The sequence below is a fragment of the Dothidotthia symphoricarpi genome (assembly GCF_010015815.1).
Source record: "Dothidotthia symphoricarpi CBS 119687 unplaced genomic scaffold P153scaffold_12, whole genome shotgun sequence".
In the NCBI taxonomy this organism is placed as follows: Eukaryota; Fungi; Ascomycota; class Dothideomycetes; order Pleosporales; family Dothidotthiaceae; genus Dothidotthia; species Dothidotthia symphoricarpi.
In genome coordinates, this window is record NW_022985019.1 from 1,245,796 (window position 1) to 1,268,396 (window position 22,601).

Consider the following 22,601-nt stretch of genomic DNA (forward strand, 5'->3'; position numbering starts at 1 on the left):
GGCCAAACACCTACGATCTGAACAACGGTCCCGAAATATCAAATTGTTTACCAGCAGAAACGTAAGTTCTGAAAATTGACACGAAGCAAGTTGACAATGAGGAGAAGACTAAACCCTCAAGCGACATTTTGTTAGGGGGTTTCTTTCTAACTACATATGTCATACACTAAAGCTTTCATCGCACTTATGGAGACCGAACTACCTCTTCAGTGGTTTTCATGCTCATGATCGACAATCTCGACAGCTGAATTCATAACCACCTATAGGAAGTCAACGACAAAGTGATAACCGTATGCTGCAGAGAAAGCTTACCTCAACCTCGATCAGTAAGTCAGGATTGGCGTTCTTTTTCAGAGCAAGCTTACGACAGTGTTGCGTGTGCTTTTCGCTATCAAACCGAGCCTCCATCACTGCCCCAGTCTGTCGCATGCGAACATATCTTGCTGTGGTCAGCACTGCCATAGTTGTAGGAAGAATCTTTCGCATCTCAACTCACTTTTCCCAGTAGAACAGACAATGAGCAACGTGCCAGTATCGTGTGGCATAGAAACTGCCCTTTCCTGATGCCGCGATTTCGTCAATGCTGATTCGGTGCGTTCCGTTTGCGTCGGCGTAGTAAGGCCAGGTGTTGTCCGGCTCAGTCCCCGACTGTTCGAACTCGGCAGTCAGTTCCTCGTCCCGGCAATACTTGGGCAGCCAGGATGCTCCCATTGAGTCGTATTTGCATCCTCTGGAACGTGCTTCGGCGATCGTGGTCCCGCAATCGCATAGATTGTAATTCGTTGGTAGTGTGGTAGGTCTATAGATATCAAGAGCGACCTTTCCAGGGGTTATGTTCTGTGTTAGTGTGACAAGAAGAGACAGAAAACCCCAAATAGCGAAAGCGACAACCACTAAGCGGGGGATAGCGGCTAAGAGGCGATGTCCAGGTTTGGGATGTAGGAAAGGAAGTGTGGTTTCAGACGCTCGTTCTTCGTCGAAGCTGATAAGCGGAAAGCTTGACTCTGAGATCTCTAGTGAGTGGGATGGGACTTTGGATGCTTCCATGATCAGTGAAATTAAAACCCCAGACAAGCAATGTTGAACAAAGGAATGATTCCAGAACATGGAAAACGAGGGCACCTGTTTGACCTCGAGACTCATGCAAAGGTGACAGGTTGCGACTATTTCTCGGTAAGCGTCTATCAATGTACCATTATACATCTTGGCACCTCCAACGCTTATGGGAGCCTAAACGCCTTTGCCTTGATTTGACAGCCTCGAACTATGCAATGCAACGATCTTCAACCCGCAAGTTTCCTGATTCATACTTTCACCATCTCGCGTTACCGTTCCTACGCGGCTTTGCCTCAACATTTTGACCGCAATGATGTACCACCAGCATGCATTGATGACACGAACGTAAGACCTAGAGCATGAACTAACATCCTGGAAAAGTTGTGCAGTATTTTAGGATGTCGGGATATGTACTCGATCGGAGGGTACCCAAACCGGTCGAACAAAGGAATTCCCGGCCAGTTTGAAACTTTATTTGGGTAGAAATGACTTCTCAACGTTGGCTGTCCTTGTGAAGTGACAATTTGTTGACATACTTGACCCACAGACAGTAAGCTTACTAATCCCAAAGAGGAATGTGCATAGTTCATTGTGTAATACGAGAACTTGATTAAGCGAGCAGTGACAGATAAGAGGTCGCTTAGTGTAGTCTTAGCAAGGCGTATCTGTACCTGCAAATCACTCAGTTCTTTGGAATGTTGAGATGAAGGTGACCTGACAATGGATGCTACCCATGGCAGTAAGCTTGGCAATGCCTGGCAATGCCTGGCAAACTCAAAATCTTCAATTAAGTTTATCAAGATTTACGCCCGTCTTGGCGGGACGCCTTGTACGAAACACACACGGTCGATGTCAGCCTTGGTAAGTGATGATCTTGTGTATCATCTACCTACTCCATCTTCTAACTCAACCCTTTGACCAGTAGTCAACACCTTGTTTTGTAGACAACCTCAAGCTTTAGTGTTTCGAAACTTGACTCTTTGCACCAATCCAGGTAACTTCGCATTGCTCAGAGCTTCGTCCGCCGGAATATAGGGTACAGATGTCGAATGACATTACGCCCGTGCACGACATGAGTGTCGAATACAAGGTTAGCGTAGATAGCTGAGTAAGCAGTAGATAAAGTATATAAGATATTCTACTGCTATCCTAGGTAGTCAGTCAATGAAGAATTATCCTTTCAACAATGAGGAGCCCCATGCTACAATCGATTAACCTTAGTGTAGCAAATACAAGGTTCGCACAGAAACAGTACATATATGAGCACAAACCTAGGGCAACCTTGATCAGGCCTTAGCCCGCGATTACCGGTACGCCTATTCCTACGCTACTCCGCCACTGGGGCACCCTGCGACACGGCCCGCGAAGGCTTGTATCAACCTTAGTTGGGGTTATATGCATCATCCTGTCTTGTCAGGTATACAATTATAGTTTCAGGCGTACCACATAAGGATATGAAAGATCATTAATATGAATCTTGATTGGCTAAGACAATTTGGGCACGACCTGCACGACGAGACACATGTGCGATATCACTACGCCCCGCTTCTACGCCGAACAGTACTTCCTTCATCCACTATGTTCTTCTGCACCGTGCTCACTTTGCAACGGATAGGCTTCAGCGACGATACCAAGCGGGTCACCTTGGTAGTCTTCGCCAAACAACTTTCCTACTGAGAATTAGCGCATTGCCCACTCTTTTCCAGGCCAGCAAGAGCTTACCAAAAGTGGGGTGTACGAGAAGACCGGGTTCAAAAGCATTGAAGGCGCGCTCGGCTGCCCAGTGCTCCAAGGGTTTCCATGCTACACATTGATGTTGTGCTTTGTCAGTGGCTAATGGTGATCCTTGTTTCGAACCCCAATAGTACGGAATGAGTGTTGTGTCGGCGTTACATTGGACGTACTGTCGGAGCCAGTCGACACAATGCTCTGGCAGATCTTCAGCAGTTTCATGGTGCAAAAGTAAGAAATAAATATTGGGACTTACCAGCATGGAATAACAGCCGACGTTTGTCGTCAGCAGACATATCAGGGTAATACTCATCCTGGTAGAGATAATGATGAAATCTCTTGAGGCAGTGTAAGCCGTGATAGACAGCTATAGTTGCGAAGTAGCCGGACTTGTCTGAGAGTTGGACCAAGTTCTCATCGTTTGCAAATGGTCCAAAGTCTTCTTTCTGTAGACGGAAGTTTTGGTCTGAGTATCCACAATCAGCTTTTGCAAGGTCCCCTTCATGCCCAGGTAGAATTTGACTACATACGTTGCAAAAGCTCTTTCCACTCTGCGGCAAGTTCGGGAGTGGGCTTTCCATTGAAGTGCCCTTTCTTCTCGGGATTCATTGTCCCGTTGCCGAGATAGATATGGTCTAGATCCCACGCCCTCGCCTCGTATTCTATTACGTCTTTCGCAGGAGCTTTCAAAGGTTAGCAGCGTACAAGGTAAGGCGATATTAGACAGGTACTCACAAGGAAAGACCGGCTGGAAGTGAGAGTATTGAGACGTAAGCCAATGAGTATAGACAACGCAAATAGTCATGTTGACCAGGAAAATAACCATCCCCATGATCAGAAGACGCTCATTACGTCGATACCAGGAGCGAGGCTTGCAATCCAGGCCGAAGATCTCCATGGAATTGGAGTCAAGACTGGCGCGAGCTTCTTTGTCGAGTAAGCCCTCAGCGGAGGACTTGTCAGAAGTGGCGATTGACGAATATTTTTCCATTGCATGGAAGAGCAAAGTAGAATGTAGTGAATAGAGCTGTGTAGAATGGAAGTTGCAAGATAGTGAGAGGGTATACGAAGAGAAGTGGGCGACTGCCTCGACCCCAAATACTGTCGGACGGACGAAAGTCCAAGAATCTCGATCTGTGCAATGCATGACTGTCACTCGCAACGTAATGACCTGCAAAGTTTATTGACAGACTAAAATCTTACTTGGACAGTGTTGAATCTGCGATGTACATCTTCTCAAAACAGAAGGTAGTACTGATGTATGCACGTCTTTTTCAGGCAGAGTGACAATGGCAAGTAAGCACTAAGCTGAGCAATGGACCAGAGTTTGCACTATGGATCTCAAACCTGAATGTTTGGGTGTTAGTACAACAGCACAAGACTACCGAAGGCTATATAAGACTGCTCCATTGTCTCTCCAAACAGCAAACATTTCAGCACCTATTCGTCTTCTTTCACATCCCAGCCTCGCCAAATCTTACAAGATGCGTTTTTCGAACTCTATTATCGCTGCTTTCGTATTGGCTCTTGGAGTACAAGCCATAGTATTGCCCATTATCCCTCGCGCTGAAGACGTTGAGGCAGACGAAGCCTGGTAAGCAACTTTATATCAGCTCTCGGCAGATGAAAGTCATCCTAAATCACGAATAGGAAGATCTCGCGCCGCGCCGAAGCCGATGAAGCATGGAAGATCTCAAAACGCACTGAGGCAGACGAGGCATGGAAAATTTCCAAGCGTGCTGAGGATGTCGAAGCTGATGAGGCATGGAAAATTTCGAAGCGCGCTGATGCTATGGAAGCGGACGAGGCGTGGAAGATCTCGAAGCGCACTGAGGCTGTTGAAGCTGATGAGGCATGGAAGATTTCCAAACGCGCCGAGGCTGTTGAGGCGGACGAAGCTTGGGTAAGCACTTTCGGCCTCTACTGCTGAACGCGGAAGTTGTGTTGACAAGTATTCAGAAAATCTCGAAGCGCGACAACGCTGTTGAGGCGGATGAGGCATGGAAAATTTCCCGAAGCGCCTGAGTTCGTCAGTCATCCTCTGCCCCCCTTTTCCTCACTTTTACCATGAGCTGACAAATGGTAGATACAGACAAATAGATATCTAGACCCTGTTGGCCCTGACCCCCAAGGCTTGGACGAGAAGATGAGCGGCCGAAGAGGTCTAGATGGACGGGCTCAGTAAGGAAGGTCAGGACAGGGAGTAGATGCCTTTTGAGGCTGGTATGGCGGCCAAAGGCCACCGTCGTGATACAGCACCCTCTGGATTGTTTTCTGCTTGAATTGGTTCTCAATACGCTGAGTTGGTTATCGGATCCTGGTTGCGCGTGCTCCGAGACAAATTTAGCTAGTCATCTCGAATCAAAGGTGTTTCACTTGACGATCACTGTCCATTGTACCTGAATGCTCACGACTACCACTTCTTGTGGTATATCCATCGCTGATATGGGCGTAGCCAAGACAGTAGCTTTGTTCTTAACTTTTCTGTACGAATCGGAAATGTTTCTTGACAAGGAGGAGCAGGACCATGCAATAGTGAATTGTGGCACGGCCCGCTTGCAAACAGGTAGACCACGTCAAGTACGACTCAGTTACGACTTGTCCATGCGTTTTTGATGTGTAACGGTCTAAGCAACTGGTTTCTCTAGACGTAGTCTTCTCGACTAGATAGTTCTTTTAGGCTACCCAAATCAGGGACTCGATTAGTAAAACATGAGTGCAGGGGCTTACACCGTATATTAAGTTTTTATAAGTATTGATTGTAAGTGATCAACTAAGAGATCCCACCCATTTGTTATGAGACCAGTCTTTTTTGTGAACCCATTTTCGTTCTCGACTTTGTTTTCTTTTCTTCCTGCTGTAGTTTGTTACTCGCTGTCACAAGTTACGCATTTTGACAATATTTTTGTGCACTAATCTATAGGGCCGCTGCTCTAGCAGAAAACAAACTTTAAAGATGCAATGAGTAATTGATAACCATTTCTCTTCTTGCTTCCGACCATTTTTGGGCCATCAAAGATTTCAGCCATTCGAGATATGTCAAGAGACCAAGGATCTGTCCACAACTTGTAGTTCAGCCGATGTCGCCTTGGAAATATTGCTCCTGCAATTCAAATCCTACTCGTCGTACATACTCGTTCTCACTGGCTATCCAGCTGGACACTAGAACCCGTAAACGCACTTTCAAACTATCATCTTCCAACGTGTGCACTCTCTCCATGATACTCTTAGCCAAATCTACTTGGAGCATTTCTGAATTTGGTAGTTGTGATGACATCTCCTTTGATCTGTCGCTTAGATACACAAGTGTCGTAAGCATCGTGGTTTGGTACACTCCATTCGAGTCCAGACCATGGAGGTAGTCTTTGATATGGGCCAGCCTAATGTGATATGGCGCGCCACCTTTCTCATCTATGATGATCGCCAGTTGCTGCGCAAACGTTCTCCACTTCTCTTCTCGAACCTCAGCAGTATCTTCCGGGTCGAGAAACGGGTAGGCGAGTAGTAACAGCCGCCACGGGTATGTATCAGGCAGGACGGCAGGCCGACGGCTGGGATCGCGCTCCCAATTTTGTGTGCGAATGCTACAAACACGTACAAGCATAGCTTCGACTGTAGTACGGCCATACTCAGTCCACCACGATTTGGATAGGTTCTTGGTTTGACATATCTGGCCGGTGAAGAAATGAAGATTGGAGTACGTTGGGCTGTCGTTCCACAGCATAGCGGCAAAGACTATGAGGAAGCTCTCCTGAAAAGCCTTGGGAGTAATGATATCATCATTGTCAGCCTGGTCCTCAGTTGCCAAGTCAGAAATTGTGTCAAAATCCAAACTGTCCGTCCAGACGTTAAGCCCATTCCCGTATAGGTCCAGCCATGTCTGAACCTCTGGTTGCGATTTCAAGACAGGATCGTCCCGGAGTCTCTTGTTCAAAGCTCGAATTGGGTCGGGCGGGGATATGTTGAATGTTATGTACGCTGCGTACTCATCAAGCAACGCACGGGGCAGATAGCTTGCTTGTAAGCCTACGTCTGAGAGAATCAGCTTGAACATGGAACCGCCTCGTGGAATGGTTGGGAGTCGAATGCCCTGGATCTCAAGATCATTCATTGCGTATTTTCGTAGGAACAGTGTTGCCCATCTTGTAGTCTGTTGCTTCAACGCGTCAAGTAAAGGGACTACGATACGTTTGGAAAACAGTCCACGCAGTTTCATATCTTCAGGCTGATGGCGATAGTGAACAATGAGCGCAGCCAACATGGAGGACTCACTACTCCACAGGATGTTGTTGGTGGGTTGAACGTCAGGAAGTGAAAGGGTGTCTTCAGCGTTTACCCAGTCCCTTTCTGTCAAGGGTTCGCGCTCATTCAAGCTACCTACCAGCGGCAGGAGAGGCTGAAGAGCCGTAAACACGCGTTCGCATGTCTCGAGCGGACCAGGTTGAAGCATGCTCAAAAGACTTTTCAAAATGCTAATACGAACATCAATATGCGAGACCTTCTCGGAGAGTACAGAAAGTATGTTGAGTGAGGAGTCGTCGCCAATGAAACTTGTTCCGTGCAGGAGTTGAATCAGCAACTTCACAGTCGTAATTTTGACAAAGGACTGCGTTGAAGGTTGAGTGTTGCCCGGATCGGTTCCTGTGGCAGCATCGAGGGTCACCCTGACTTGCCAGTCTTCTTTCGCTTTGGCCTGTGCGTCCAATTTCGCCACGACTGCTCCAGCGAAACAATCGACGCAATCTTTCGCACTGGAAGTGGACAGACGCTGGAAAAAGCCTCTATTCAACAATATGCGGTTCCAGGAGCTGGCGCTGGGTTGCTCAATGATGACCTGAATGGCAAGTATGGACGCAAGACTTGGCCTATCGCTTCTGCCCAAAGCCTGAATAAGCTGGCAGATGACTTGCTCTAGAACAATCGAATCATGCCCTGGATCCAAAGTTTTCAGTAATTTTTCAGTAAGCTTATACAGCAGGGGAGGTGGCGCGAAGCCCACGTGGTTATTCAGATATCGTGCTGCACCCAATGGTGAAAGATCTTCCCGCGACAGGAATTCTTCGTCGAGATAGAGACATGGATATCTGGCATCAGCATGAGATGGGAACGGCGAACACAGCAGGCGCTCTCCAGAGGTCTGCTTCGTATCCAGATATAGCAGAGCAGCAAGCACTCCGCCATCAGTATCGATGTCTGCTGTCTGCCAGATCAAAACTTCTCCTTGAGCGGGAACTTGTGGAGCAGGTAGAGGATAACTATCATGGATCTTAGCACGATCGACTGCGTTGTAGAGGCCCAACGTGGAGATGTCGATATACGTCGGATCGCCGAGACTGCGTGCTTTGATTTCAGGCCGACCGTTCGCAAGTGGATTCCATTCTCGGGTCTTCGCTGGGTTTTTCGTCTTTGGTATCAGTGGCCAAACATGTTTCGCTTCTTCGGGCAGGATATTGGGTAGGAGTTCCATAAGATACTGTGGGAGGTAGGTTTTCCAAACCCTAATGGCTTCATCAGAACTCATCCTGGGTTGGCTTAGCGGTCCGATGGCGTGGTTCCAAACTTGTGTCAATCGCATCGTTTTCTCTTGTGGTTCATAGGCTTCAGGAATGTACACCCTCAAGGCGAATTGGTAGCTATCTACAAACGCACCGATAGCGTCCACGGCTTCTTTGTTTGTAGGTGCGAGATCGAGCGCCGCCTTTGGTTCAATGAAAAGAGAGGTCATAACACGAGAGAAAATATACGGCGCGTGCTGTTGCAAATTACGAATATCGGGGAACCAAGGTGCAACGAGGTGTTGTACCGGCAGGCCGCGTGGGAATGCCGCCGGTAGTGTAAGCACTGCGGGATACCTAGACAGTCGTATTTTCTGCCACAGTCTGTCCCTGGCCCTCGCAAGGTTGTCCAGAAATGTTATTGTTGATACATCTTGGTTTTTGAACGTGATTCCAATATCCATTCCACGACCTAGGATCCCAGAAAGAAGATTGGCCCCTAGACGCTCATGACCTTCTTGGTTAGCTTTCTCCTCGACTGCGACAAGGGTTACAACCGTGTGCTCCCAAAAGACTGTGTACATCTCGTCGTCCGAGGCCTTTATTGCTTGTCGAAGATCTTCTGACAGGTTCAAGCGTTCTTTTACCACGTGTTGGAAGAGTTCAATAGTGCCGCGCCAGTCATGCACGGAAAAGGACGGCTCGTGCAAGGCTGAGCATGCAACATCAAACAAATCCGCCATGATTGTATTCGCGCGCTCGATTCGTTGACGAAGTTCGGGGAAGCTCATGTTGTCAGAGGGATAGAAGAAGCCAGACAGTAACGTATATGTCTCATCAAAATGTGTTGCGTAAAGGTTGCGTGCCGTGAACTGGTCACGAATAAACCGTTTCGTCCATTGGAGGGTATCTGAGAGCAGGCTCAACGATCCGCTGGCATTTGCGCATGCCCAAGCCGATACAGCGTATTCTGAACGCTTCTCTCTATCTGAAGTCGACGTGGCTCTTTTCTTTCGAGTTTCCAGGAGTTTTACAGCGAACGACTTTGCATCTTCTCTGAGACCATTTTTCCGAAGGAGCACAAGGTAATAGAGATCAGGGTCCCCCTCGTACATATGGTGCGTTCGTGTAACTCCCAAGACAGAGCTGTATTCACCCGGTTGGATGAGGCCTTCGTCGCCTCTAGCCTGTCGTAGACGTGTAAACAGGTCCAAGGCTTGTGATGACTCGATACACTCAAGTAAATCGGAAGTGAGAGGACCTCGGAGCTTTCCTAAGCCCGTCTCGGCATCTAGGTCTATCCCCATGATTTCTTGGACGCACAGGCGCAAGAGTGCGTATCGTCGTGACTTCGGAATTCCGATCATGAGGTCCTCGAATGCGGATATTTGGGTCATGTCGTCGAAGACTAGGTGAAGTACATACTTGAGCTGTCTCTCAAACTTCACCGACCTGCGGGACCAGCATGAAGCGATCAGGTGGAGTACATCATCTCTGTTGTTGGTGAGACGTTTTGCAGCGCCGGGATGTCGCTCCAGGTACTGCAGGACAAGGTCAACGATCTCCTGTATTCTTGGCGAGCTGACTTTCTTTCGGACGGCGCGCTTGAGTAGTGGTCGGATGAGCACATCAACGGCCCACTCAACGTCTACAATTCGAGTGCCCGTTTGGACTAGCTCACGCAACAGGTCTAGAGAAAACGCCATGGAGGCCGATATTCCGGGTTCTGGGGTCGCTTGAGATGGAAAGTGCCTAGATAACGCCTCTAAGTTCGCGCTGGTCTTCCCATTTACCGAAGAGCCAGCGGAGACTGATTGCATCCCATGTCTCCCGACGCATTCCGAGTGGTATTGAAGCAAATTTTTGTTATTGATATGTCGCCATCTTCCCACATTCTCTCCAGATATGAGTTCGTTGACAAGATCCTGTGAGCAGCTCGGTACGAGAAGCTGATAGTACTTCGTTAATTGTCGCAAGTCCGTCGTTTTGTGTCGCATATCCGGGAAAAACGTAGGATGCAGGCTTTTGAAAAGCTCCGTGCCCCTCTGACGCTTAGCGTCCAACTCTCCGCTTCTCACCATACGCCCGATAGCTTGACATGTTCCCTGCACTTCCCTCACGGACAGGTTGCTGAGGATGTCCAGTAATCCTGCTGTGCCGCCCAGGCCATCCCAGAACTCTCTCCAACGTGGCGAACCAAGCTTTTTGTGGAGAAGCTTGATCCCCAAGAGTCTGACGCCAACTGATATGTTTTGTTCCAACGACTGCCGGAGGACAACGGGCGAGCTGGATACGGCGAGCCAAATTCTAAATGTAGAAGCCGAGAGGGAACCTCGCTCAATCAAATCGAGAAGTTGCTGTGTAACCGACACGATTGTTCCTTCGGTACTGAAGACCTGCAACTCCGCCTTTATCTCAGCCTGAGTGAGAGTGCGAATGCGAGCCGGATCGAGAGTGGGAGTCATCTTTGAGACCTGAAACTATCTAATCGAGTCAGGTATGGACCTTTTGTGTGCAATCGAACATGAACCGCAACATCAAGGAGAATCTAGCTCACAAGTCGACAAATAAGAAATCGGCAGAAAGAGCAGCGCGGACAAGGTTACGACTAAGAGAGTGAGTACCATCTATGCAATCAGGTAGAGACATTTACCTGCGCGGCAGCCAAGGATGTCTTACGATACCTATCAATCGTTTGTATTGTGGCAACAAGATGCTATTATCGGAACGTCTCCAGCAGTGCAGCATCCACGGTGATTCACTTAGGATGTCAGCGGGGTAAATTCTCGTTGGGTTTCGCGTACGTTACCGTGACGTGTCCACAGACAATTTGGCATACGCCAGAGATCGATACAGTCAGAAGATACGCTATCGTGGGTAATTGGACACGAAGGCCGGTGAGAAGGGACGAGGGTGCGCGTCACATCCCCAGACGTGATCGCTGACAGGGTCCCATAGATCTTTTTAGGCACCCCGCACCACTTGTGAGCTGGCGCCCAATCAAGAAGCACGATGAGCAGCGGCCGGGCTGTCTCAACCACTCGCTCAAGAGGAAGGTGGCCTTGAAACACAATCCCATATGCATAGAAACTAGAATACATAATTGGCATTCGGATTGCTGTACAGAACTGGAAGTGCGAAAAGCGCTCTCAAAAACTGCATTTCAAGGGTGAACAACATGCAAACTGGCAGGGGTTCGTTCAGAGCGTGGCTGGATCCTTGCTAGTTTGTCGCTCGGTCCCGCAACCACGCTCGAGACATTCGATTCTGGTCTGTGCGCGTAAAACGCGCGCCGTCATCTTCTTGCACCGAGAACCTGCTTGCATTTTCCTCAACGATTGAAGTTGTTCACACACATGTCAAAAGCTCTGTTGCACTCCTTGATCGCGATGTGCCGAGTTTCTCTTGCAGCCACCTTTGTTTTTCAAGCGAGGCGTCGCCCCACCCGGTCTCCCTGTTGCGCTTTGCGGTCGCTAACTGGCTCATTGCGTAGGGACTTGCAGTTCTTGTATACATACCTATAGTCTCTCATTGAGCATTCAGCACGTCAACCTTCCTGCAGGTGTTGACCAAAGGGCCTAGATCCAATACTATCGTCATTTAGAGTAGCTTATCTTCTGCGGTACAACACTTCTGGACGCAATCATTTCTTTGATTATTGTAGTGCCTCCCATTTGTTTATGCCGACCGACTCTCATCGTTCTTACGCCCCGTCATGATATGACACCATGCGGCATGCAATAGCGATCCATTGTGCTTGTCATAGGACAGCTTACGAGGGATAAGCCGAAAACTACCATCGCATGCTACAAAGCAGACCATATATGGTCCATCTCACGTCAGCGGCATTGGTTGCCTAACTTAGCAGTTGAATACTATATCAATATCATTTTGAGAATGCCTGACGATATATCTTCACCTTTCCAAGGCAGTTTATGTTGCGAACTCTAGCGACTTGCACCCTGGTCAACATGGGCAAACAAAGAATCGCTGTGGTAGGCGCCGGTGAGCCGCAACAGTATCAAAATTAGGAGATTGGAAGATGACTAACAGACAATCTAGGTGCATGCGGAGTGTCTATGCTCAAAACTTTACGTGAAGACGGCTTCGACGTGACTTGCTACGAGCAGCGGAAACAGGTTGGCGGTCTATGGGCCTATACTGATGATACATCCATGACTTCGGCACTTCAATGTATGTGTTATGATTTGCAGTGTGACAGATCAGAGAACTTATCACAAGTTACTACAAGCAACGCGCGCTCTTATCAGTAAACATACTTGCGGTATGACCGATTTCCCAATGCCAGATAGTAAGTCCATTCTGCCTGGTCATTCCCAGCTTCGGTGACATCAACATGTGTGCTGATGGCACATGTCAGGATATCCCAGTCATCTTTCCCAAGCACAATTTCAAGAGTATCTCGAATCTTATGCACGTCATTTTGGACTTCTCAAGAATGTTGTCTTCGGTGCATCCATTCAACGCGCTATACGAAATGAAGATGATTCGAGATGGCGAATAGAGATACTGGTAGAGGGTGAGCCTCGATGGGAGGATTTCGACAAAGTCGTGTTTTGTCACGGCTACCAGAACAGACCGAACATGCCAAAATTTGAAGGAGAAGAGCTGTTCACGGGAAGTCTGAGTCATGCACAACAATACCGAAGGTCAGTATTGACGCTATAGAACAAAGCCTCGTGCTAATCATGGCAGTGCTCAAGGGTTTGAGGGTAAGAACATCGTTGTTGTAGGCATGTCTAGCACCGCCTCTGAGATAATCAACAACCTCCTACCTGTTGCTACGAAAGTCTACATGTCGCACCGTCGAGGTGGCTACGTCTTTCCGACATGGCGAAAAGGTGTTCCTGGGGACTTGTTGGTCACGTGGCGCCGTCGCCAGATGAGCCTGTTTCTGCAACGACGTTTGCCCGCCGTATACAAGTGGATGACGGACAAAGGTCTCAACTTCTTCATGCGTAGCCACTGGGGCAAGTTGGACCCGTCATGGCGTGTGCTACCATCACCATCGATTACGCTTTCACTACCGGGAGCTTCGAACAGCTTAATACCCTTACTAAAAGAAGGAAAGCTCACCTCGTTGCACGGTATTCGACGCTTCACAGGGCCGCGCTCCATCGAGTTTAGTGATGGCACAAGTCTCGACGACATCGATGCTGTTATCTGTGCTACAGGCTACTATGCTGATTTCGGTGTCGCGCCTTTTCTTGAACACAACCGTCCACAACAGTACAAAGGTCCGGACCTTGTACGCTTGTGGATGAACATTTTCCCCCCACAGTATGCTGACTCGATGGCATTCTTGTGTCATTCCGCCTACGGTAAAAACAATGGCTTCTCCTTCAATGATGTACAGTCAATGGCCGTTTCCAACGTGTTTCGCGGCACTCATCCTTTACCATCTCGCCAAAAGATGAATGCACAGATTGACGCGCATCAAGAATGGCTTGCCGCCCGATGGCGTACTGAGCCCCTTGGCTTCGAGTCATCCGCGGTTAAGACATGGGAGTATCAACAGTTTTTGCACGACGTGGCGGGCACTGGAATGGAGAACCTGGGTTGGGGTTGGAGAGGATGGAAATTCTTTCTGTGGGACCCGAAGATGAGTTGGCTCATGAACAATGGGGTGGAGACAGCGCACGCTTTTCGGTACTTCGAAACAGGCAAAAGACGCACCTGGAACGGAGCGAGGGAAGCTATTATCAAGGCAAATGAGGCGACAAAGGTATATCCAGTAGAGGAACGAGAGCAACTTTAACAGGATTTTCGAACTAGAGCATATCAAATGTCGGAATGGGTACAGTGTTTGCTTACACGACATTGTCTTATTTCAAGTAATATACATTTCCTTTAACCTGTGTATTTGGTGCCGCAATTCCGACGTTGACTTGGGAAAATCTCACATTCGCGAAAGACGATCGACATATGCCAGCATTAGTTTGCTTGTCTCCCTCTAAGTGTTCTCTTGAGATTTAGAATTCAATTCCTACTTTTACAAAAAAGTTTTTAGTGTCATATAGTATGCTCACCTAGTAACCGTTGTCATGTAATTCCCTAAATCATACTTCGTGCTAAACTTACAGCTAATACATACTTGTACACCCTATTAATGATTGTCAAGGCTATCAAGTTGAAGTACTACTCGATCTGCCGCTTCAAGCGCTTTCTCTGCGCTTACCTTGAACAATATCTCGATCTCTGGCTTCAGCGCTGGATTTGCATCCTCAACACCATTTGTATCTCCATCCCAGTCCAAGCGTACAATTGTCACCCCTTCCGACTGATTTGCGTCCTCTTGCTCTGCGACTAGAATAAGAGTCCGATGAATGTTTGGTCGAAAAACACACTGGCGTGGATGGGACGCACGTATCTCGGTCCACGGGTCAGTCGAGGAATAGAAGTTTCCAAGCATCTGAAAGCGGGATTGCCCGGGCTTTCTCTCAAGCCATTCAGGGTCAAGCATGGATTCGATATAAATAGCTGCAGCGGAGTAAGTCGAAAAGCAAGTACGTGGAGGCGAGGATGTATCCTTCTCACCTTTTTCAACCAAACTATACCAACCGTAAACCATTTTGGTCGTTCCACCCGAAGACGATAAGCCCTGTGCTGTTGCTGTCCGTGACGTCAATATCCCAGGGCTGCTCTCGCCCACCTCGTGGGTGACCGCGTCATCTTTGCTGTCATCTTCGTATGGATTGTCACCACCCCACTCTTCATATTCCATCTCCTTCAAGTCAAGCCAATCCTGATTGCCGATATCGAGATTCCCGCCCCATGTATCCGCCATATCAACACCACAGCGTCCAACGCCTACGACGTCTTCTTCGTCCATACTAGAATTAAGATGAACAACTAACACTCCATCTTCGGGCAGACTAACACGATCGGCTACGATGAAGTAGAATGGATGAATAGAGTCATCCTCGTCGCGTAGATGGATGTGGTAGTTATACACATCTCGGAGCGAACGATTGCTGAAGTCTGGCTGCGGGGCAAGCTTAGAACTCTTTCCGCTATATTCGCCTGAGTTGATGCTTGCTTCGAGCTGATGACGAGCTACTGCGTCCAAGGGAGCAATGTTATAGATTGCATACTTGTAACGACCCAGATCATTGAGTGTCGCATGATGACGTTCAGTGTTGGGAGCTTTCCTGGGAAGCGTTCCCGCCAGGGCCTTGGTTAAGTACATTATGCCAGGTGGCAGCGAGTTGGGACAGGATCTAATTCAATGCTGATGGCCAAATACTGCCCTAGTCGTACTGTCTAAGATGCAAAGTAACGAAGGACGAGGACGGAAAATCAAGGTAGAGTAGAGTAGCTATCTGCTATAACAAACGACGATTTCTTATTGCTCAAGCAACACCAACGGCGAGAAGATTGCCTTAGAAATACGTGGCAGTTCTTTTTCGAGTGTTCCACTACTGGGAAACGGGCAGTAACGCCATGACGTCAGACGCTTTGTGCTGTGCAGACGATCGATTCTGCATTGTGCTTTGCCGCCTCTTGCCGCGAAGTTCTACGTAACACGTTTTGAATTGGCCGTGACGACTACTGCGGTGCAGTATTTAAGCTGCGATTGTTTTGATTACTTGCTCTGAGATAATGAGCTTATCCTCGAGTAACCTACTACTTGAAACGCAGACTTCGACGAAACATTCGAAAATGTTATGCAAGGCTTTGAGAATGACTGACGGGGCTATAAAACCGAGGGGATTCTTGTTGTAGTGGTGTTTCAAAAAGCCAATTATTGAGTTGGCTTGGCGGACGTATGTGTATGTGACCGATGAGGAGGAGGAGTGTGTCGAGGAGACTGTTATAGGGACGCCTAGGATCGGAACGCTTCCTTCTGTACAGACAGGAGATCTGTGAACGTTGGGTTCGTTGACAAGCATGACGTAGGTGTTGATGTCGATGGCTTTAAATACGCAAGTAAAGCACAACTTTGCGAGGATTTCTAGGAATATTAGCTCGTGTCTCTGACAGTGGAGACCTCGGATAAGAAGGTGGTTAGCGAGTTTCGTAAGTGCTAGCTTCGTCTCTCCCACGACAACGATGGTGCTCCCAATGCATGAAAGGTTAGTAGTTGCCTTTGCGTTGACTTGCAAAGGAGAGGTTTGGTTCGGATCTTTAGGATAAGCTAACAGTTATGCCTTATACCCTTCGATTCTGGGTACGGTAACCATGGTGTGTTATATATGAGCCAGGTGTGCGCAACTGTGGGTGGTTATAGGTGGTTGTTAAGTTAATTATTGGATGGAATGTTTGATTTTGATGGCGCCCCCAAAATAATGTGCTGGCGTGCTGGTGTTATTTTTTTCTAACGAGCCGACTAAGTTTTTAGATGATTACCAATTATCTTGGCTTGGAAGTATCCAGACTTTGCTATACTTTCGGAGCCATTGAGATGCTTGGGTGAATGATTCTGAAAAAGTGCTTATTTAAAGTCTCCGATTACTGGCGGTTCTATTGACTATGGAAAACATTACTTCTACTAAGGTATCTTGTCCTCTACATATACATCATAGCTCGCATGAAATTTAGTACCGAGAGACAGCAATATAAGGAACTTTACTAGCGAGATTGCTACGGCTACCGAAGGAAGCAGAAGTTTGAGGGGTGTCTTGGCAAGGAGAGAGTTAAACAGGGGCATGGCATTCATTGTATTTATCCTGGTCTTCGATGGGAACCGTCAGTTCTTGATAGAATCTTGCCTTGTAAAGTATTACAACGAGCTATGTACCATTTGCTTCCCCTCTCCTTTTGTAGCTCTTGCCCAGAATAGTTGCATCTTCCCCGTCCTCGCTCCAGGAACATAACTCAACTTGTTAGCCAGTTTCCACCTAGTTTCAGTACAATCCGCATTGTGAAACAGCTTCGAGATCTTGTCCTCCGTAAAACTATCATGTGTAATAGTATGACTTGCTGGATGCGGTTTCCACGGCTCTTCGGGATCAACATGTTGATGTTGATCTGTCTGATGATGATGGTGGTGGTGACGACCATGCCCCTTCCCATCCTGCTGCCAGCGGAAACGTCGACGCCGATACGAGTTTTGAAAAGAGGTTTGAGGGTGCGAGAAGGAAGACCGTTGCTACAGGCATAGTCCAGCATCTTGTCTTGAGGATCACCGATGATCGGGAGGCCAAGCTAAGCGGATGAGTTAAGGTCTATCAAGAAGGTGCCAATCTAGTCTTAGAGGTTATTAACCCACTAGGCACGGTGGGAGTCTTTAGAAGTAACACTTTGTAGAAGAAATTGTGTTAGTCGCGGATTTAGCGTCGGAGAGGCGATTTAATAACTTACTCCTACTATTCTCGATTAGCCTGGGCCAACGACTCGGATAAGGTTAACAGGGCGTTATTATCGTTACTACGCTAGAAATATATAAGCTACAATATTACAAGCTATAAGAATAGTATACAGTACTTATAGACTCTGCAGAGAGTAGATAGATAACTTCTTATTATATATATATTAGCCTATATAATAGTTTATTAACTTTTAGTCTTTAATTTTAAGTACTTTAAACTATCTAGAGATAGTATATATCTACTATTTATAAACTTTATAATATTAAGGTCTTAAAATTAACTCTATATAAATTAGGTTAGTAGATATTAGGTTATTATATAGTAACTATAGTTTATTCTACTTTAGTTTTATATTATAAGGTTTAACTAAAGTTTACTAACTTACGGTACTACTATTATATAGCTTAACTAAAGTTTACTAAAACTATTATATTTTTAAAGTAAAGTTTACTAACTTATACTTATTACTATTATATAATCTAACTAAAGTTTACTAAAACTATTATATTTTTAAAGTAAAGTCTATTAATATACCTTTACTACTATTAAATAGTCTAACTAAAGTTTATAATATTTTTACTAACTTATATTACTAATATTATATAAGCTTTACCTATTTATAGTAGTACTATATTATTACTATAACTTTTTTTAATTTATTAACTATTATACTATTTTTACTAAAACTATTTAATAGCTTAAAAGCTCTATAATAGAGTAATAATCTAAGTAAAAGAGTTAGGTTAAGGTTAAAAAAACTAAAAATACTAATATTATAATAAGTATAGAAAAAGAATTTATAAAAATATACTTTTATTTATTATATAAATCTACTCTACCTAAAGTAGAGTATTATAAGTTACTTAGGCTATTTATTTCTTAAGTAAGTCTACTCTACCTAGAGTAAAATACTATAAGTTACTAAGAATTTCTATTTTATATATAAGTCTACTCTACTTAGAGTAAAATACTATAAGTTACTTAGAATTTCTATTTTATAAGTAAGTCTACTCTCTATAGAGTAATACTAGGTATAGTAAGTTACTAAGAATTTCTATTTTATAAGTAAGTCTACTTTACCTAAAGTAGAATACTATAAGGTACTCTAGATTTCTATTTTATAAGTAAGTTTACTTTTTATAAAGTAGTACTAGGTACTATAAGTTACTAAGAATTTCTATTTTATAAGTAAGTTTACTCTACTTAGACTAAAATACTATAAGTTACTTAAGATTTCTATTTTATAAATAAGTCTACTTTCTATAAAGTAGTACTAAGTACTATAAGTTACTAAGAATTTCTATTTTATAAGTAGGTTTACTTTACCTAGAGTAGAATACTATAAGGTACTTAAAATTTCTATTTTATAAGTAAGTTTACTTTACCTAAAGTAGAATACTATAAAGTACTCTAGATTTCTATTTTATAAGTAAGTTTACTCTATCTAGAGTAAAATACTATAAGTTACTTAGAACTTCTATTTTATAACTAAGTTTACTCTACTTAGAGTAGAATACTATAAGGTACTTAGAATTTCTATTTTATAAGTAAGTCTACTTTACTTAAAGTAGAATATTATACTCCTTTAGGTTATAGATACCTCTAAAATTTAGTAAAATATAGTAGAAATTAAAACATAAATAGAAGTCTAATAGTAATAATATTATAGTTAGAACTTAGATTTATAATACTATACTACTACTATTATATATATTCTAGAAATATTAGGTTATTAATTATTAACCTAAAAGTACGTAAAAATAGGTACGTATATACTAAGCTAGTACCTAAAATCTAAACCTAAAAATTAGGTAGATATAATATCTAGATATAAAAACTACCTATATATAATATACTAACTTAAAAATTAACTAGATATAAAAATTAATTAAACTTAAAAATTACGTAGACCTTATAATAGACTAGACCTAGTAAAACCTTAGTAAGTAAAGCCTTAGAGCTTAGTAGGCCTAACTACTAATACCTATACTACTGCCTACACTTTAGAAACTCTTAGTATACTACTAGAAGAACTATAAGTAGAGAAAAACTAGTACTATAGATTCTTAGTAAATTTATCTAATTTATACTAGTAACTACCTTTAGAGTTAGCCTCTTATATTTAAATTTACTTATAAAAATACCTCTAGGTATTAGAAGTACCTTAGAAACTACTAGTAGTATATCTATTAAAAGAAATACTATAGTTACTAAGCTAAAAGTAGAAGCTTTATAGCTAGTAAAAATAGGCTTTATATAGAAAGTAATTAAAATACGCCTATAAACTATAGTAGGATAGAACCTAAATAAATAAAAAGTTTTACTAAAACTTTAGCTAGTTTCTTAGAGTCTCTAAAAGAATTAATAATAGATAATAAGGTTTATAAATATACTAATCTTAATAGCTAGCCTATTATTAGTAGTAACTAGAAAATAACTAATTAAAGAATCTAATAAAAGGTTCTCCTTAGAAGAACTACGTAATGCACTATAGATACTAACCTAGAAAATTAACCTTTTTAAAAATAATATACTACTAGTACCTACTCTTTCTAAATAGAAAGTTTAATAATTAAAGAAAGATATATATAGACTAAAGATAGTTCTAGAACTAACCTTTTTTATAGTAACTACTAGAACCTATATAAAAAACTTTAAGATACTAAATCCTAACTACTTTAATAGTAACTAAAAGAACTATTAAAGGTTTTAAACCTAGATAAACTATAAGCTAGAATATAATATTAGAGGACTAGAATTAGGCTTTAGGTATATCTTTAACTAATTAAAGAAGCTTACAGCTAGTATTACCTTATTATAAATAGATTATAATAAGATAGGTACTATAGAAGGCCTATAGATATTTCTAAATAAATAATTTATAGATAACTTATATACTAAGAGGGCTAGGTAGAAACTTTAAACCTTTTAGTAAAGGAAGCTTTTCTTATAATACTTTAATATAGAATTTATAAGGCTAGCCTTTAAAGTAAAAGAAGAGAGTAATAATAATAACCTAAAAATAAGGTATCTTAGCGCTCTATAGCCTAACCTATAAGACTAAATAATATCTATAGAAGTGCTAAGTAACTAGACTATCTAGTTACTAATAACTTAGGTAGTTACTATTAAGAAAAATCTTTTTAGGGCTAAGATTAGGTTTACTTTCTTATATATAAGGTCTCTTTAAAATAACCTTATAGATTAGAAACTCTCTAAAGCTTACTTTAGTTAGGTAATTAAAGTAATAGATAAAACCTAGAATAGAGCTAAATAGGCCTCTAAAAAAGAGTACTCTCTCTATAAAGAAAAGAACCTATATCTATATTATAAAAAACCTAGGTACTATACTAATAAGTGCTTTCTAGCGCTAGCTAATTATTTAGCTTAAACTACTCTTATAGTAATCTATAACCTAGAAGAGTCCTTAGATAAAGAAATAGTAGGTTTAGAAAACTAGAAACCTCTATATAGAAATATAAGTAGAGGTATAAGAAACTAGATTAAGAAAAAGAGTAGTTCTTATTATTTTAGTAGAACTAGCTAGATAAGAAACTATTAACTATTTATATAATTATAAATAACGTAGCTATAATATCTACTTTAATTAATACTAGCTACTTAACTTATTTAGTTATCTTCTCTAAGTTTATAAGAAATAATAATCTAAAGTATACTATAATTATATAAAGACCTATTATTAGAGTAAGAGAGAAGTTTTTCTAGATAGAAGTAGCTATCTAAATATAGATAGATATAAATAGCTATAAGAAAGAAATATAGGCCTATAAGCTAGAAGAAGATAAAGAGTATAACCTTATTCTAGAGAAACTCTAGATAAATAGATACTAGGTAATACTAGTACTAGTAAAGAAATTTATATTTATTTATAGCAGCTAGACTAGGATATAGAGCTAGAAAGGTAGAATACCTATAGAAGTCTCTAGGGCTATTAGTACGTAGGCGTATTTAGCCTAGGCTAAATAATTTTAGAAAGATAAATAGATTTAACTATATTCTACTTTTATAGTAGATATTAAGAAAGTACTAAAGAAAAAGAAAATAGTTAACTTCTAAAAGAAGTTACTAAGCTATTTATAAAGTAAGTTTAGAACTTTTTTAAAAGAAAAGGCTAATAAGTTTATACTACTAAAAGGAGCTACTATTAACTACTTTATTAAGACTATAGAGAAAGATAGTAAGCTAGTAGAAATTCTATAGAAGCTACTATATAATATATTAAGAGAAGAACTGCTAGTATTATAAAAGAAACTTATATTATACCTAGACTATAAGTTTATTTAAGTAAGTAAATTTAGTGCTACTACTTCTATTCTATTTATAAAGAAACCTAGAGAAGGGCTATAATTCTATATAGACTACTAAGCTTTAAATACTATTATATATAAGAATAGATATTTTCTTCTACTTATTTATAAGACACTATTCTAAATTACTAAAGTAAAATAGTTTATAAAGGTAAACGTTATTTAAGCCTTTTACTAGATATATATAGTAGAGAGAAATAAATAGAAAACAGTATTCTATACTTAATTTAGGCTATATAAATAGTTAGTTACTCTATTTAGCCTTACTAACACTCCTAGTATATTCTAATAATATATTAATTAGGTACTCTAGAAAGACTTAGATATATACTGCTTAGCCTACGTAGATAATATACTTATCTACTTAAATAGATTATAGAAGAATTATAAGCACTAGGTTAAGATAATTATTTAGAAACTTAGAGTATTAGGCCTAGAAATATTAGGTTATTAATTATTAACCTAAAAGTATGTAAAAATAGGTATATATATACTAAGCTAGTACCTAAAATCTAAACCTAAAAATTAAGTAGACGTAATATCTAGATATAAAAACTACCTATATATAATATACTAACTTAAAAATTAACTAGATATAAAAATTAACTAGACTTAAAAATTACGTAGACCTAATATATAGACTTAAAAATTAACTAGAT

General features: G+C 42.4%; 6 protein-coding genes across 6 annotated transcripts; 2 read left to right on the forward strand and 4 right to left on the reverse strand.

Annotated features, from left to right (window-relative positions):
• Positions 1–206: 206 nt before the first annotated feature.
• P153DRAFT_386821 (uncharacterized protein) lies at positions 207–1,047 on the reverse strand (the record flags this gene model as incomplete). Its single annotated transcript, XM_033670575.1, has 3 exons — positions 207–260; positions 313–439; positions 497–1,047. The coding sequence occupies 3 exons, from the start codon at positions 1,045–1,047 to the stop codon at positions 207–209; spliced, it is 732 nt and encodes a 243-aa protein (XP_033523097.1).
• Positions 1,048–2,695: 1,648 nt separating this feature from the next.
• On the reverse strand, positions 2,696–3,471 carry P153DRAFT_292948 (uncharacterized protein; the record flags this gene model as incomplete). The annotated part of the gene is made up of 3 exons (XM_033663866.1): positions 2,696–2,889; positions 3,044–3,253; positions 3,318–3,471. Coding segments are annotated over 3 exons (558 nt in total), but the record flags the coding sequence as incomplete, so codon positions are not given.
• An 800-nt stretch (positions 3,472–4,271) lies between these two features.
• On the forward strand, positions 4,272–4,812 carry P153DRAFT_386823 (uncharacterized protein; the record flags this gene model as incomplete). The annotated part of the gene is made up of 3 exons (XM_033670576.1): positions 4,272–4,381; positions 4,438–4,690; positions 4,747–4,812. 3 exons carry the CDS (start codon positions 4,272–4,274, stop codon positions 4,810–4,812), a joined length of 429 nt encoding a protein of 142 aa, XP_033523099.1.
• Positions 4,813–5,508: 696 nt separating this feature from the next.
• Positions 5,509–11,148, reverse strand: P153DRAFT_432302 (uncharacterized protein). Its single transcript, XM_033672959.1, has 4 exons — positions 11,087–11,148; positions 10,936–11,043; positions 10,840–10,890; positions 5,509–10,766 (listed from the first exon to the last, which is right to left on the reverse strand). Exon 4 carries the CDS (start codon positions 10,745–10,747, stop codon positions 5,861–5,863), a length of 4,887 nt encoding a protein of 1,628 aa, XP_033523100.1. The 5' UTR covers positions 10,748–10,766; positions 10,840–10,890; positions 10,936–11,043; positions 11,087–11,148; the 3' UTR covers positions 5,509–5,860.
• Positions 11,149–12,253: 1,105 nt separating this feature from the next.
• On the forward strand, positions 12,254–14,061 carry P153DRAFT_386825 (putative dimethylaniline monooxygenase; the record flags this gene model as incomplete). Its single annotated transcript, XM_033670577.1, has 5 exons — positions 12,254–12,287; positions 12,345–12,476; positions 12,535–12,594; positions 12,664–12,952; positions 12,999–14,061. The coding sequence occupies 5 exons, from the start codon at positions 12,254–12,256 to the stop codon at positions 14,059–14,061; spliced, it is 1,578 nt and encodes a 525-aa protein (XP_033523101.1).
• A 214-nt stretch (positions 14,062–14,275) lies between these two features.
• P153DRAFT_404995 (uncharacterized protein) lies at positions 14,276–15,930 on the reverse strand (the record flags this gene model as incomplete). The annotated part of the gene is made up of 3 exons (XM_033672005.1): positions 14,482–15,930; positions 14,398–14,406; positions 14,276–14,332 (listed from the first exon to the last, which is right to left on the reverse strand). Exons 1-3 carry the CDS (start codon positions 15,490–15,492, stop codon positions 14,276–14,278), a joined length of 1,077 nt encoding a protein of 358 aa, XP_033523102.1. The 5' UTR covers positions 15,493–15,930.
• Between the last annotated feature and the right edge of the window lie 6,671 nt (positions 15,931–22,601).